We start from the raw sequence: 15,988 nt of genomic DNA, 5'->3' as shown, positions 1-15,988 counted from the left end.
CCGCGAGATTTGGCGATGGGTGAAACCGACCAACCAAGACGTTGCCCACCAAAAATCTAGTGACTGCACTCAGTGATGGTGGGGCTGTTGGTGGTTGCTAGGTATTTTTTTCCACCTCTTCTCCGCCAGTTTCGGTTTGTACTTGTTGTTTACATCTCATACCTTGCATACCAATTTTGCTCATTACGATTTACGACCCGTGATCGTCACGGCTACCAACTACAGTCACTTTTCAGTACACTCTGCAGAATCCACGTCCAACGGTCTCATCTCAATCCCTGTAATCGGGACCTGGACAGCTTGCATACTTACTTGGGCAGGTGAATAACAAGTTTATTCCCCTTACCAACTTGACACCCCAAAGAACCCGCCGGTTTTGAATGTTCCGCCGTTTGGCCGCACGTCAGTTCAGAATGGCCGAGAGCGCAGCAAAAAGACTCAAGACTGAGGGTGGGTCGTCTGAGGGCCCTGTCACCATTGGCACACACAATGGTCACTTCCACGCCGACGAGGCTCTCGCTGTGTATATGCTGCGGCAGCACATCCCCACATACGCGGGTGCCTCCCTTGTGCGGACCCGCGACCCGGCCGCCCTAGCCCGCTGCCATACTGTCGTCGACGTCGGCGGCGAGTACGACGCGTCGACGCTGCGCTTCGACCACCACCAGCGCACCTTTTCCACCACCTTCCCCGGCAGGCAAACCAAGCTGTCGAGCGCGGGTCTTGTGTACATGCACTTTGGCAAGCAGATCATCGCCCGCCGTCTCGCCGATCCGGACTGTGATAACGAGGCGACCGTCGACATGCTCTACGCCAAGCTGTACGAGAACTTTGTCGAGGCCCTCGACGCCCACGATAACGGCATCTCAGCCTACGACCCGGCCGTACTGGCGACGGCGAGCAACGGCCAGCCGCTGCAGAAGCGCTTCTCGGACGGCGGCTTCACGCTCGGCGCCGTCGTCGGCCGCCTGAACCCGAACTGGAACGACCCGATCCCGGAGGACCCCGCCGAGGCCCAGGCGGCTGAGGACCAGCGCTTTGAGGCCGCCAGCGCCCGAATCGGTGAGGAGTTCGACCGCGACTTGGACTACTACACACGCTCCTGGCTGCCGGCCCGCTCTGTTGTCGCCGACGCCTTCTCGCACCGGGCCGAGCACGACCCTGCCGGTAAGGGCCGCATCCTCGTTTTCAAGGGCCAGTCCGTTCCGTGGAAGGACCACCTTTACACCCTCGAGCAGGAGAACCCCAGCGCGGGTGAGGTGGTGTATGTCCTGTACCCGGAGAAGCCTACGCCCGACGCCAAGTGGAGGATCCAATGTGTGCCCGTCTCCAAGGACTCGTTCCAGAGCAGGCTGCCCCTGCCCGAGGCCTGGAGGGGTTTTAGGGACGAGGAGCTTGACAAGATTACCGGTATCCCGGGTTGCGTGTTTGTCCACGCTGCGGGCTTCATTGGAGGTAACAAGACTTTCGAGGGCGCCATGGCCATGGCCCAGAAGGCACTTGAACTGGCATGAGCTGCGGGGCATGGTTGAGAGGATGGTATGACTGGAGACGACAAAAGCGATGGACAATTTGTCTCTTTTTTTTATAGAAACAAGATACCTGAACAAAGACAACTTGACAAGCCCTGAAGCGCTTTCCGTCCGATTATGCCACATCAAGCTCAGAAGCATATCCATCGCCAAGAAAGGGCAGACAAATTTGCAAGACAAGAGCGCTCCTCCATGATAAATGTGACAGGTATGCCCATAGAATGCGAGAAGCGCTAAAGCTGCATATCGTTCTGTACGAGCCACCAAAACAGAGGTGTCTACATGCCAAGGCATCACCTCGACTTTCCCAATCCCAGAAAAAAAAAAGAAGCCAGACGCCTTGGACAGTTTTGTGCCTTTCCTATCCGGAAATTCGATAGGAAGAGATAGATCCACACGCAAAAACAGAGAGTTATTCTCGAATTTGCATTTCGATAATGAAGAGATCAAAGAGAAAAAAAAGAGAAAAAAGAAAAAGAGAGAGCAACCAAGTCCATCGTCATGAAAAGCATTGGTAGCAGGTTTGCAGCATCGAAGCAGCTGTATTCGTTTCGTAAACATCGTCATCCCTCGTCAAGCCCGATAGAAGCCATTTAGAAAATCCATCCTCGTCAAATAACCGCGATAAGAAAAAGAAGCCCATTAAAGGCGCTCCCCCTACCTGCGGATGGGAATTTCTTCGGTCTTTCCGCCAGTCTGAGCCGCAGCAGCAGCGGCGGTCGCGTCACCAACGGCCTCGGCAGCGACCTTGTTCTCCGCGACGTCGTTGCTGGCGGAGTCGTCGTCGTCGGCGCTCGTCTCGCGGTGCAGAAAGCTGCCCTCCTTGACGGGACTCCTCGAGGCCTGCTGCTGCTCGCGGCCGCCGGTGGCCTGCAGGTTGGGGATGAGGCCGCTGGAGCCGGCGCCGTTGACGGGCGACGAGAGGTGGGGGATGTTCTCGGGGACGGGGTGCTGGGAGCCGACGGAGCCAGCGTCGACCGAGTCGGCCTTGCCGGCCTTGGAGAGGGCGTAGTCGCCGCTGTCAAAGTACTTGCGCTCCTTGAGGTGCTTGGCAAAGTGATCCGACTTGGATGGGAGCTTGCCGTACAGACGGAAGAGCCGCTGTTCCTCCGGGGAGAGGGACTGTTTTTAGGTGAAGGGGGTGAAAGAGTCAGTTTTGGGTTCCGTTTTGTGTTGAGGTAGAGAGCAAAAAAGGGGGCTCTAGGATGGGGTTTCTTGGGATAAGACCTTACAGTGATATCAATCTTGTTCTTCTGATGGGGGTTCATCTTGGAGACTGGATAGATGACTGTGACAAGAAAGTGCCGTTTGGTAGTTGGGGTCGCAGCGTTGGGTCGGGTAGGCTTCCGTGGTCTGAAGTTGGGAATGCGAGGTTCGGCGATTTCTTTCGTGAGGGGCAAGCAGGTACTTTGTTTGTTGCAGTAAAAAAAATAAAAAATAAAAAAAGACTCGACTGAAAGCGACTTTGTGTCGAGCTTGTTCTACGAAAGCCAGGGGACTTTGGTCATGGGTCGATAGTGGGGCGCTTATTCTCTTGCTTTTTGTATTTGTTTTCGTTTTTTTCTCTCCGTCGTTGATTTTCTTTTTTTCTTTTTCCCGTATTGCCTTTTGTTTGGAAGGAAAGATCCAAAGAGAAAAAAACCAAGCAAATCCAAAGCAAAATGCGGTTGCGAGGGGAGACTGAAGGCACAGTAACCTTAAGAGACCTTTGCTAATTGGAGGGGACGAGTTGATTGGCTTTGTGGTGATCTATTCGCCCAAATGCGGGACAAGGCATGCCCAGAAACAATGCGTCAGTCAGGTGTGTAATGCTTCAAAAGCGGGGCCCACCATGACGGTGCTACAGTGGTTCATGTGCCGAGCCGATGGAGACTGGTGGTCCAATAGCGTGAGTGAGATAAGTGGACCGTACAAGGCCCCACGCCTTACCCAACGAAGGTGAGCAAGGAGGCAGCTGAGTTTGTGCAGGGTCTGTTTGGTCTTGTCGAGCCCATATGAAGATTTCAGCAAACTTTGGTTTCCATGTTCTCAATTTACTCAAGGGGAATTGCTACCATGCAGCCTACTACACATTAAGTAGTGTGAGGCTGGCTTGCCCGTTGATCTTGAGCCGTTCTGATGCGCGATTGCGGCCCTAGGCTCAGCTTTGAGTAGCTTCCACTATGGTGTTTTGCTGTCCAGCCCAGTTGTCGACAGCAAGCTCCAATCTCTCCACAGCTTTACCAGGAGATTGATGAGATAGGGCACCACTCTACCCCACCACACCTGGTGAAGCTCTACATACGGTAGTACACTACCTACCTACCTACCGGTGCCTTGCACACCAAGCAACATCTCTTGAAATTACAATGTTCAAACACCGGATTACTCTAAGCAAAAATGGCGATTAGGAACAGGCCGGAGTGCTTTCCACTTCCCCAGAATCAACATGAATCGCATGTATGATCTAAACTCGCCCCCAATGTTCCGCAGTGACCGGAGCCATCCTCGTCATTAATGGTATCAGGCTGTTGAGGTAGGTAGGTAGGTCTTCATATGCAGTTGCAGGCTACTTCGTAGGTACTTGTCAATTCACTCTCAAGCTGCCTGCTTCCTTTTGCCTATTTTAGTCTAAAACCTAGCAGCAAAAACAAGACACTTTGGCACATGCCATCTGCATGATTTCTGGGGGCATAAATGACATATGTCAAAACCGATACACCTCAAATAGGTAATTCCGAAGTCTATAGTATATACCTAGCTTTACTTGCACGGACGGACCGTCGTCTCAAGACCAGATGACGACGACCCCAATCTGTGGTTACTTGCTGACGGGCGTCAAACAAAATGCCCGAACATGATGGTCTAGTCTAGTGTTAACCAAATTTTCATATGGCCTGGCACTTGCCTGACATGAGCCGACTAGACCTTCAGATGGCCTGTTATACCGGGTAAAGGATGATGGGCGAGCTTCCCATTGGCGAATAGTTCCAGCTCACCCGTTCCATATCGTTGTTACAGTTAATCAGTACAGTTATGTGATTGGCTGTGAAGCACCTTGAGATGTAAGAGGTGAGTGAAAATGTTGTGATTTTGAATGCGCCGGGTGTTACAACCAAACACCACTTTTTACCTATTAAAATTATGCGAATACTCCATACAAAAATGGTATCCGAAGAACAAATGAAAAAAAAAAGTATTTAAAGAACATCATCCCATCATTGTCTTAATGCAAGGAGCGCAAACGTCCCGCCTTGTACGGGCCGCGCGACAAAGGTTGGTCCATCTGCTGGGAAGCCACCAGTGCTGGCGTCATACAAGTCAGTGAACGGACGGGTGGTGGTGGTCTGTTCGATGAAGTTGCGGATCTTTGAGATGAACATGTCGCGAGTGTCTTTGCTTGCAACCGCTGCTGCAAATATTTGCCACTGCACCAAGGGATTCTCCTGATTAGCATCATTACAGAACAGTATTCCAGCAAGGAGTCAAAGTGAGATCAAATAACAGCAAAACCAGAAAAATAAACTTACGTCCGTCTTGGCCCATGTATGCCGCGTATCCAGCGGCACGCCATACTCGAGCTCCACGGTCCTGTAAAACTCGCTCTGCATGTCATAGAAGCTCTGGTTCACAAATCCCAAGCCAAGCATCTTGTCCGCGTAAAGGTTATACAACAAGCCGTGGCTGTCCGGGTCATTATACGTCAGCGTGGCGTGGGGAGGGCTCGCGTCCCTGTTAACACCCAGAGTCTGCCACCGCGAGAGGTAGTCCCTCGCGATGCGGCCGTACCTGGGCCCGGCGCTGGCGTTGACTGCGGCCCGGTCCGCCACCTCGACCATGGCGCGAAGGCCAATGACACCCTTGAGGGCCAGGTTGGTCTGGTTGGCGAGCGCGCCGGCAAAGTCGTCGGTTGACAGCTGGTTCGCGGGAACCAGGCTGTCGGCGACCAGGAACTCGGCCCACTGTTGCAGCTTGTTCCAGTGCCGCCGGAGGTATGCGTCGTCGCCGGACCGCTGCGCATAGGCCAGCGCCATGATGATCATGTTGCCGCACTCCTCGAGGGGCATTTTTTCATCGTCGCCTCGGGGGTGGCCGATGGCGTTAGGGAACGTGCCTGTGAGAGTTGTGGAGTTGAGTCAGTTTCCGAGTCTTTACGGGGGAAGAATTTCCAATAAGTTGTATGCGAGAGACTCACCCAAGTCGTGGATAGCCCACCGGTTAGGATAGTGGCCACTCTCTTGGTTCTCAAACAACGGGTCGAGCAGAAGCTTGCCTAATGTTGGGTTGAGATACATCAGGATTGGGTAAGTAGGGAATATCACGTCGACTGTTTGAATATCGCTGTTTGAGCTGATTTCTTTCATAAAGATATACCGTTGCCTGGTGAAACGTCTTTGAGCAAACTGTAGTGAAGCAAAAGTCTGCCGCACGGATAGTGTTGTGATTGCAGCATAGTTATCACCAGCAGCTGCGGCCGAGTCCGCGCGGATCTTCTCGTCCAAGACCTGGGTTTCACTATATGTTGACCGGTAGTCGTTGTGAAAGGAGATCATCGAGTCTACACCGCTTAGCCATCTACTCCTCCAGAGCCCTTCAAGGGCCGCTGGGCCGTTTGTGGCACCCTGAAAGTTGATGACTTGGTTTTGGGAAAGGCCCAAGGTGTAGACTGTCTCGACAATGTCATAAGATTGCACTATTTGGAAGTCCTTGGAGAATGCAAAGACCGGCCAGCTCTCGTTGACGGCTCTGTAGTTTGTGTCTTTGGTGTTGTTGAGTCTGCCGTCCTCGAGGAATTGCTGCCTTGTTTCGTTGTAGCTGTGGCCATTCTTGTGTGTGAGCCATTGGCCGTTGGAAGTTGCCAGATACCAGTTGCCCCAGTTTGCCTGCTCGTTGCTTTCTTGGAACGTGACCTGATTTGCCAGGGAAACCTGATGATATGCAATTCCACCCGATGTACTGTAGTTCCATGTCAGGTTGCTCAACCTGTTTCCGCCAGCGAATTCTGGTAAAAGCCATGTCAGTCAAATAAAATCCAAGTGTGGAGCTGTCCCTAATTGTCAACTCACCTCCAGTTATATCCATGTACAGCTGTATACTGTGAGAACGCCCATCTGACGGTTGCATTCTAATGTTGACGTATGAGAATTGAAGAGATTGTTTCACGAGATTCTGAGGGTAGATGGGCGACAGAAATGTGACTGTCATGTTGACCACATCTCCGACGTTGAACTGAAATATACTCCTCGTAGCCGTGTACTCGTACGAGAGCTGCTTGACATGCTCGGCACCTTCTCCACCTCCCATCCAGTTGAAGTTTGTGCCATCGACACGAACGTAACCTTGCCAGCCGAGATTTTCTCCTCTAAGTTGGGAGGGTTAGCCATCCCTGAACACGATTGCCTCTTCTGCTGCTAGCCGTGCTGGGTGTAGGATTGTGCGACTTACGTCCAGAATTTCGGCCAGTTTCCTGGCAGAATTCCCTTTGACTCGCCATCCAACCACGTATTCAGGTATGGTGATCGTACTGCCAGAGGGATAGACGGGGGTCTCACCGGTGAGAAGGTGGATTCGGGCTCTTCTCTTGCACACAAGCCATAGGCAGCTGCCACGAACAGCAGTATTGACCAGCCCATCTTCTCTCAGGTACCAAGGCTCAGCTGCGGCAAGCGAGTCTGGTTTCGACAGAGGGAGTCCAGAAGTCCAGGTTCTCGCACAGATCAGGAGAAGAGAGAAATATGAGGAAGAGTTCAGTAAAGGGGCCTAAGTAGAGAACCTCCTGTCGAACGTGCAAAGACTACTTTGCACAGCCCACCTAATTCTCGCACGAAAGAACAACAAAGACAGAGACAGAGACGTTGACATCTTTATGAAAGGCTGGCGCGTCAACTGTGACGTTTGCTGGGAAGCTAAAGGGGGTGCTGCACGGCCGTTTTGGTACGAGTCAATAGCAAACACATGGTGAAAAATATCAGTCAAGCAATCAAGCGCTAGTCGTCCCATGGACTGGCAACAAGAGCACCATCATCCAGTGCTAGGTTGTTGATATGCACAAAGTTGGCTGAAGACTTTGTTGGGAGAGCGGCAATTCGGGGATGCAAGCCCAAAGTCTCTGGACCGCGACGTGCCGAAGAAGGCGGTAACAGTCGTCACCTTTAGCAGGGCCAAGAGGAGGTCCGACCACGACGTGTCGGCCTGCATGAGAGGCAAAATGACACTGGCATCAATTGCCTTTTGAATAGACAATGCCTGACAGGTTGACAGGAGTCAAAGGACCAGAAAAAAAAAAGAAAAGAAAAAAAAGATGGTCCACCGGAGCTCCGGTCCAGTAAAGACTTTTCTTAATTGGCACCGATGCGCAGCTATGATTCGCATTGACCTTTCTCGGTCATTTTGGAGGGTTATTCTGCACTCGCAAGCTTTCCTCAAATGCTTGTTGAAAATGCATCTCTAATGGTTAAAAATCTCCAAAAAGGTTCATGCTCAGGTTGATTTGCTCGATTGGGTTTGACCAACAGATGATAAGGATAAGTGGCCGTTGTCGGTACCTGCCTGGAAACCGGGCTAGAAGCTGGGGTGGGCGACACTTGAAAAACACCCCGCATCCCAGTATACAACTAGCACGCGTGCCCAGGGTATCGCCAGCAATTCATCCCATCTTTGACGATCAGCCCATCCATCGGTTTGTCCCAAAGAACAGACAGCACGCGGAGATCAAGCCGTGGCGATTAATTACTCAAACTGTCTACTCTTTTATACTCACAGTTTCTCACCCGAGCAGTCACTCATCAACGCCGGGCTGTCATTTATGTGTGTGGTATTCCCGCAGATAAGTGAGAAAACAGAAACCGTAAGAGAACTTTTTCTTCAATACTCAGCATAATGTAAGGACTACAAGTCAGATCTCTTACTCTTAGGTTTAGCCCATCTATATGGTCGGAGCCTTTTGCCTGCCGTGTAAACTTTTGAATGAAGGCCAACTCAAGCATCGAATCTCTGAATCAGGTCTTGAGTTCTGTGTTTTGTTTTTATCAGTAGTTTGACTCTGATCAAGTGGGACCCCGCAGGATACCTTATCTATTTTGAACTCGTAACTTCGGCAACGATTCCAATCGTCAGTTGATCAAAGCCTGCAGGTATCTTCGCTGGCAACCCGGCCGCGGTAGAAAATCTGCAATAGACCATTCCTACCTGCAAAAAATGGGAAGCATTCAGGACGAACAAAGGCGCCCACCGCCTCTGCAAATATACCCTCCTTTGGTCAACTCAGCCACACCATGGGCGACGACATTGAAGGATCTCAACAGGCTATACAGCTGTCCACATACAGGCGCAGTGACTACAAGAACATCTCTCATTCATGGATTTCCCCACGACCCGGAAGTGCATCAACATGCTCTCTATGACACTGTCGCCGTGTCCGGGGCTCTTCCCAGGGGGACAAGCAACGCGAGTTTCAACTCGCTAGGATACAGTCCCATACTGCTCTCGGAGTACCTGAGTTTTATAGAAACCATCTCTTCGCAGCAAGAGCTGGGATCCAGGAGCAAAACCTTTATCGTATCGGTAACGGGGACACCACAAGAAATCGCCGCGTGCTACGGCATGGTTTCTGCAACACAAGCCAAGGTTAAAACCCCACTAGCCCTTGAGTTGAACCTTTCCTGCCCAAACATCTCGGGAAAACCACCACCGGCATATGACGGGCCCTCGCTCCTCGAGTACATCACTTGGCTATCTGACCTCGGTCCGACAGGCCCGGTGATACCCGTGGGCATCAAGACACCTCCGTACACACACTCCACCCAATACGAGACGCTGATCAGCGCTCTGATTGCCGGATCGCCCACAGGGCTATGTCCCATCAGCTTCATCACCTCCACCAACACGCTCGGGTCCTGCCTGATGCTGACCTCGCTGGATGGGCACAAGGGCCAAGGGCAACAGCCTCACAAGAACGTCCTGCCGGGCAACGGCTTGGGCGGCATGGCCGGGACGCCTCTGCACCCTCTGTCGCTTGGCAACGTGGCCACGATCCGCCGCCTCCTGGACGAGCAGCCAGACATGCTGGGCCACATACAAATCGTCGGCGTCGGCGGAGTCTGCGACTCTGGAGGCTACAGGCGCATGCGGTCTGTTGGCGCCGCGGTGGTCGGTGTGGGAACCGGACTCGGCATAAAGGGCGTCAAGGTGTTTGAGGACATAGCCATGGATGTGCATGACAACTGGTGACGGGACTGCATGGCATACCTTGCATAATACTGCTTTAAGCGCTCATTGGTGGCTCTTTGTTTTTGTTGTTGTCCACACAGCCGGTGTTTCTAACCGTCTTTTTTGTGCGAACTTATTCAAAGTCATCCAGATCTCGCTCCGTCTTACCCCTAATGATGAGTTTCCCATCCCACCCACTTGCGTGTGGTATTGTCCGTGGGTCACTGCATACCTGTCAAAACCCAGGCTTTCCCTTTTTCCAAGATCGAGTTATGCGGCCCGATATCTATGGGATCTAATCAACCAGCACGTCGTACGTTTCGACGTGATAGGGAAGATGACGCCGACATCATTGCCAGCCAATCCCTCAACATGGCCCTATCAATGCTTATCGCCGTCCCTGAGGGTAATGTAAGGATGCTACGGCGCGCCGACCCGGCTTAACGAGACTCGCTTATGAAGCGTGGGATGATGTGCGACTCGTAAAAACTCATCTCGTTATTTTAGTCTCACGGCAGACTAGCTTCTTGACCCCTTAGCTTACAGCAAGCAAGGCTAGAAAAAAAAAATGTTGTTGAGTCCTGGGAGGGTGTGACTGAGATCTTTTCCACCAATCTCTGCATCCATCTCGGGGGTTTATGTCATTTTTCTTCTCCTTTTTTCTTCTTCTTTTTTTCTTTTGTTTCTCTCCGCAACGGTTGCCAGATGCGGACCCGAAAGCAGAGCCCCTGACGTGATGACATGCGGCTTCTAGAGCTTGACCATGCGGTGCCATGTAGATTGCTACACCAAAGTTCTCCACAGGGTTGCGTTTGCGCGTTATTCTCCGACGTGGAATCCCGCTTGACAAGCAAGGCCGAGGGCTTGTTTTCGGGCGTTCTTTTGTGGTTGTGTGGGTTGATCTTCTCTTTATTTTTTTTATATTTTTTTATATTTGTTCATATTTCAATCAAATATGCTGACTTGATCTATTGGCGCGATTTGAACTATACAGGCAATACAGTGACAGCCATTTTCGCCTGATCTAATTACCGTCTTGTGAGCTTACTGCCTCGGCAACATAGAGCGCCGGCGACAAACATAATGGCAATTCACAAGCCAATTTCTGTTTTAATCATTTATAGTTAATTGCTACTGTCTATGGCATAGTTATGCACACAAGGCATACACACTATCGTATCCTCTAGATAATTTTTCTGGTACAAGGAGATTTGGGCCCGTCGATCTTCTCAACTCGACTCAGCTGGGCAACGGCTGGCTTCACTGTTATTGGAGGAATAATCAAAGATCCGTCAACGGGAAAACTGCTTGAGATGGTTCCAGGTGGTAGAAGTGGGGGGACTGGGTGTGTCCCCTCTTCCCCCAACTTTTCAGCTCCTCACGGCAGGGATCATCACACTCTCTCCATCTTTATGTCTTGTTCAAATCGGGTATTGTCCGCGTACTGTACTGCAAGTTCAATTTACAACAAATCCAAAATCCAAGATTGTTGGGTTTCTTCGATCGCTGGATCTCGTGCTGAGAATGTGAGCATATGCGCTGCATTTACTTTGTATCTATTGGAAACAAACTATAAATCACCTCCCCCAAGGCATCTTGAGATCTGGCCTGCGAGTGGTCCATGTAGAACACTGTGCTGTAGGCTGTAGCCATGCTGGTCTAGTTGCCTGGTGGTTGTATTACTGTAACCATTTCCATGGATCTGCAAACTGCATTGTCATAGTTGGCGGAGTTTATCATTGCGACACCTATAAACTTCGGCTTGCTATTAACTAGGACCAAATGACATTCCAACGGCCGACCAACTGTCTTTTCCCTCCACTAAGAAGTCGAGATTGAGCCTTTTCTTAGTAATATCGCTCGACTTGCTCAACATTGTGGAGCAAAAAGGGTGAGGGGGGACCCCGGGCATCCTGGAATCCTAGACCCCCTGATATTGCTCGAAGCCGTGGGGAAGTTATAACAGGGTTAATTATGACAGGGTCTTGGACTCTGATGTCCCTGTTGAATGTGTACTGGAGGCGTTGATATGCAGCCGCGTCTGCAAAAGTTTGTCCTTTGGATGGACTCTTGGAAAAGTAGCTGGAGTTTTTCCGAAAGACAACAACCACATCAGATCCAGACGGGCTTAAACCGGGTGACTGGGATCAAGGTGAGCTTATTTTATTTTATTTTCTTTCTACTTTGTTTTTATTTATTCATTTCAATTTTACGTCCTTTGTCCATAATATCTTCGGTCAAGCATTCAGACAGGCGGCAGAACCAAAATCTGCAAGGCATCCTCGGCCACAATCCGAGCCCAGATCTAGCTGGACCGCTCCTGCCGTTGTTATGTATGTGCGGGCTGCTTGCTGGTTGCATCTGGTTCAAAAAAACCTCGCTACCTAAAGCTGGCCGGCTCCTGCTCGGAATGATTGGATCCCCTCCATGCCATCGTCCAGTTGACATGGAGGATTCGGATTCGACACGAACCAAACCAAATCCCAGTTCCAACCCTTTGGGTTTCATTTGAGCGGGCAAGATTGTGTGGACGGCAAAACACGTCTTCAATCGGCGAAATATTTCGGCTATCCTGGCACAACCAACCACGAATCGTTCTTTCGCTATATCAGGCTTTTTCTTTCGCTGGCTTTACAGACGAGACAGACCACCGACTAACTAACCTGCCACCACTGCGTGTTTTGTCTCTTGTTTTTATTAGCTTTTTCGGGATAACTTTACGGCATATATGCTTTCCTTGTTACCTCTCTCGCCTCGCTGCTCTTTTCTTGCCTGTATCCCATCCTCAGTCTGCAGATCAGGGACTGCACGCATCGTCCCACCAGAAACCACCGGTTATTGGGAGCCACAGCATATCCGGAGCAATCAACCTAATGCAGATCCGTCGACTCTAGTCTGGTACCGACCTGATCGAGCCGGAACCGATACCTTATGATCGTTCTGTATACGACTCATTGACGCTTTCCTCCCTCAAAACCAAGGAATCACATCCCGGCCGTCTTTCCGTCTCGTCAACGATATTCTCGTTATTAATTTCTTCTTTATAGACTCTTCCCGAAGTAGACATATTTTCGGGCTCGAGTCCCCCGGATCTTCGTTGTCGCATAAAGCTCACAGCCCTGCGCCATTTCTCCTGCTCAGCACAAGGAGCAATAATCTCTTATTTGCAACAACTAATCAAGCGAAATTTTCTGTCGTGGAACATCAAACCTCATTTGGAGACTTACAAGGTGCCTTTTGTTCTTTGGACATCTGGCCTTGTTGCAGCGAGACCGAAAATATTGGACAGCACAACACCAATACCGCAGGCATCGCCACTCGGCAATCAATATACTGCCTGATCCGGCCGTATCATGCGCCTTGTTGCCGCCGAAGATCTCAACCTATACTTCGCTGCTTGATTTTCGCAGTCGTAGAGATTGAGACCGGGATCTGCTAGGGGGTTGCCAGCACAGAGCGCGCGGTGCATTATTGGATCGACTTATATCATCTCCTACCCAGTTGAGGGAAACACCAACGAGACTTGCAGGTGTTTCGCGGCTGGTCACAGCGGTGCGGTTTGGCCCCAAGGCACCGTGATGATGGCAGCAGTTCAGCAGGCATTTGTTGTCACTGCGCCTGCAGCTCCTGCGCCGGTTCGGCCGAAGAGCCTGAACGGCACGGCTAATGACCCCAGGATGGATCTTGATGACAAGCCCCACCAGTTCACGCTGGAGAATGGTGCTACATTCGGCAGCGGTCTGCAGAGGGGTGATACTCGCATTGTCACAATTATCTACAGCCCAGGGCAAGAAAGGATTCTGTCTGTCTTTGCAGAGGTATTAGGGCAGCCCTGCAGGCTAGGTGCCAGTTTCTCAAATGTCACTTTGGCAGATCAAGGTGCCGTCGTGGGCATCCTGGCTTCCGATGCGGCGGTCGATCTTGCTGGGCGGGACCGAAATCTCGTCGTCGCCATCAACGCACACTGCGTCAACCTGGGCATGCCTCCAGACCCGTTTCTCTCGTCACAATGCGACTATGAGTTTCTCTACACAAATACGCCCTTTTTCCGCCGAGACCTCGCTAGGTTCATTTCATTCACATTAGGTCAGATCAACCACCACGAAACGCTCATGACCAAGCCCCGAACATTTATGATCTCGACAACATTTCCCGACGTACGCGCCGCGCTGCCGAATATCGACATACTTACCGTTGGGGCCGACGCTGTAGAGCTAAGAGTAGACCTGCTGGAAGAGCCTCTGGCCGAAGGGGGACACGCCGCAGTTCCGAGCTTAAGCTACGTTGGCGAGCAGGTAATGCTGTTGCGACAACGGACAGAGCTTCCAATCATCTTTACCACCAGATGCACCAGAGAGAACGGTCGATTTCCAATGGATAACCCCGACCTGTACTATGAGTACCTATACCGAGCAATACAATGGGGTGTCGAATACATCGATGTAGAAGTCTGGCTGCCAGAGAGGATCAGACAGCGATTATGGGAGAAACGAGGAAGCAGTCGCATTATGTCTGCGTTTCACGACTTTTCAGGTACTTTCAAGTGGCCCTCGTCTCATGCTCAAGACATCTTTTCCGAGTCGCGACGACTCGCAGACATTGTCAAAATGCATGCCATCATCAACGACCACAACGAGAACTTTGAGTTGGAATACTTCCGCGTCAAGGTGAAGTCGGAACAGCCTGGTGCCCCGCCTCTCTCCGCCGTCAACATGGGGGAGGTAGGGCAGTTCTCCAGAACACTTAACCGGGTATTTACCCCCATAACACATCCTCTCCTGCCCATAATAGCCGCGCCAGGGCAGATGAGTGCCGCACAGATCAACGCAGCCCTAGCTATGGTTGGGCAACTTCCCAAGAAACACTTTTACGGCATCAGTGGCCCATCTTCGCGGGGTGCTACGCCCCAAGCCCCCTTCTACGAAAAGTGCTTCAACGAGCTGGGACTTCCACATCACTTTTCTGTTGTCCAACGCCAGGCCCGTGGCATTGGTGGTGTTGATACGTGGTGCAACCAAAAGGACTTTGGTGGCGCCTATCTCAACCCGGCAATGTCTCATCACGATCTTATTTCAAAAAGCCATTTCTTCCAATCTCTCAACAGCGGATCGGGTCCAATTCTGACCGAAGCAGCACTCCTCATTGGAGTGGTCGACACTATTGTTGTCAGGCCTGGCCCGGCTTCCCCTGCTTCGATACCTTCGACGCCAATACAAAGATCGTCTCCCGCGCTAAATGGAAATGGGCAGGGCTTGTACCAACCACCAGCAAGTGGATTGCCGGCCGGCACTGCCCTCGTTTTTGACAACGCTCTGTGGAGAGGCGTTCTAAGCACACTTACACGAGATCTAGCACCATCTGCGTATTTTGGCTGTTCCGCTGTCGTTCTGGCAAGCTCATCAGAAGACGCTGCTAGCGTTATTTTTGCCTTGAAAGCTCTAAGAGTCGGCAAGGTATTTACTGTAGGGTTCAAGACACCGCCTGCGCTTGCGACCGATCTCGAAATTGAGCCTTTTACATCCCTTGAAAGTCTACAGCGAGCCCGCTCGCCGAGTATGAACACTGCCGCCGGTTCTACGCTCAACCACAAGATGGACCCAGGTCATCAGCAGCAACAATTACCACCATTCGTCGTCGTCAGCGCTCTGAGTGCTGAGAAGGCTAGCATAGTCGGCATGGTTGTCCGCCTCTTTGGGTCTCAGGCTGGGAAGCCCTCTGTTCCTACCACCGCCAACGGGATGAACGGGACCCCGGCTGCGCCGCAACGAAGAGTCTTCTTAGATCTCTCGCAGCCGAGTGGACAAAGGAGAGGAGCGGATCCTACATTGATCGCCGAGCAGAACGGGTTTGCCGCATACGGATTAGCAGACACGGCTGCTTTTGCGACCGTCGAAACGCTGCGGCTGTTGGTGGGCCAGAACGTGCCATATAGCTTTGTGAGACTGGCTAGCGGAAGGCCTTATTGATACCACTTTTCTTTGCACGGTGTGGTCAGGTCTTTTTTTTCTTGAATTTAATCATGTTTTCTACCAGTCAAGGGAGACTGTTGCAGGTCACTAAAGATTCTGACTTGGCAACAACGTCTTGCCGCTTGTTTTGGGTTTATAGCATGTATCCAGCCATTTCATCTTGCACTTAAAGCTGAGATACTTTATGCATTGAATGCGTCATCATTGCAACACCACTTTTGTCATAAATTGAATGTCGACTACTCGGTGCTCTGCCGGACGCTGCCATGAAATGACCACCGCATCATGTTGCGCCCGGCC

At 51.3% G+C, this 15,988-nt stretch overlaps 6 protein-coding genes across 6 annotated transcripts; 3 read left to right on the top strand and 3 right to left on the bottom strand.

Moving 5' to 3' along the window:
* Positions 1-82: 82 nt before the first annotated feature.
* Positions 83-1,605, top strand: MGG_07266 (MYG1 protein). The gene has a single exon (XM_003715441.1). It carries the CDS (start codon positions 381-383, stop codon positions 1,512-1,514), a length of 1,134 nt encoding a protein of 377 aa, XP_003715489.1. The 5' UTR covers positions 83-380; the 3' UTR covers positions 1,515-1,605.
* Positions 1,487-3,271, bottom strand: MGG_07265 (endosulphine family protein). Its single transcript, XM_003715440.1, has 2 exons — positions 2,765-3,271; positions 1,487-2,654 (listed from the first exon to the last, which is right to left on the bottom strand). Exons 1-2 carry the CDS (start codon positions 2,798-2,800, stop codon positions 2,190-2,192), a joined length of 501 nt encoding a protein of 166 aa, XP_003715488.1. The 5' UTR covers positions 2,801-3,271; the 3' UTR covers positions 1,487-2,189.
* Positions 3,272-4,587: 1,316 nt separating this feature from the next.
* Positions 4,588-7,144, bottom strand: MGG_07264 (glutaminase GtaA; the record flags this gene model as incomplete). The annotated part of the gene is made up of 5 exons (XM_003715439.1): positions 4,588-4,939; positions 5,042-5,625; positions 5,707-6,513; positions 6,578-6,873; positions 6,957-7,144. The coding sequence occupies 5 exons, from the start codon at positions 7,142-7,144 to the stop codon at positions 4,730-4,732; spliced, it is 2,085 nt and encodes a 694-aa protein (XP_003715487.1). The 3' UTR covers positions 4,588-4,729.
* A 242-nt stretch (positions 7,145-7,386) lies between these two features.
* Positions 7,387-7,709, bottom strand: MGG_15890 (uncharacterized protein; the record flags this gene model as incomplete). Its single annotated transcript, XM_003715438.1, has 1 exon — positions 7,387-7,709. The coding sequence occupies one exon, from the start codon at positions 7,707-7,709 to the stop codon at positions 7,533-7,535; it is 177 nt and encodes a 58-aa protein (XP_003715486.1). The 3' UTR covers positions 7,387-7,532.
* Positions 7,710-8,121: 412 nt separating this feature from the next.
* MGG_07263 (dihydroorotate oxidase) lies at positions 8,122-10,098 on the top strand. The gene is made up of 2 exons (XM_003715437.1): positions 8,122-8,392; positions 8,576-10,098. Exon 2 carries the CDS (start codon positions 8,709-8,711, stop codon positions 9,738-9,740), a length of 1,032 nt encoding a protein of 343 aa, XP_003715485.1. The 5' UTR covers positions 8,122-8,392; positions 8,576-8,708; the 3' UTR covers positions 9,741-10,098.
* A 1,642-nt stretch (positions 10,099-11,740) lies between these two features.
* On the top strand, positions 11,741-15,761 carry MGG_12392 (pentafunctional AROM polypeptide). Its single transcript, XM_003715436.1, has 2 exons — positions 11,741-11,871; positions 12,421-15,761. The coding sequence occupies exon 2, from the start codon at positions 13,298-13,300 to the stop codon at positions 15,683-15,685; it is 2,388 nt and encodes a 795-aa protein (XP_003715484.1). The 5' UTR covers positions 11,741-11,871; positions 12,421-13,297; the 3' UTR covers positions 15,686-15,761.
* The last annotated feature ends 227 nt before the right edge of the window (positions 15,762-15,988 follow it).

This window comes from Pyricularia oryzae, chromosome 2 (genome assembly GCF_000002495.2).
Source record: "Pyricularia oryzae 70-15 chromosome 2, whole genome shotgun sequence".
Lineage (NCBI taxonomy): Eukaryota > Fungi > Ascomycota > Sordariomycetes > Magnaporthales > Pyriculariaceae > Pyricularia > Pyricularia oryzae.
Note: the sequence above shows the minus strand (reverse complement) of the source record. Positions and strands in the feature narration are given on the sequence as shown.

Bases quoted from the DNA above. Each gene is read 5' to 3' on its own strand.
- MGG_07266 (XM_003715441.1), top strand. From the start codon at position 381: ATGTTCCGCCGTTTGGCCGCACGTCAGTTCAGAATGGCCGAGAGCGCA.
- MGG_07265 (XM_003715440.1), bottom strand. From the start codon at position 2,800: ATGAACCCCCATCAGAAGAACAAGATTGATATCACT. The intron at 2,655-2,764 runs GTAAGGTCTTAT...ACCTAAAAACAG, and splicing joins AGAACAAGATTGATATCACT to TCCCTCTCCCCGGAGGAACA.
- MGG_07263 (XM_003715437.1), top strand. From the start codon at position 8,709: ATGGGAAGCATTCAGGACGAACAAAGGCGCCCACCGCCTCTGCAAATA.
- MGG_12392 (XM_003715436.1), top strand. From the start codon at position 13,298: ATGATGGCAGCAGTTCAGCAGGCATTTGTTGTCACTGCGCCTGCAGCT.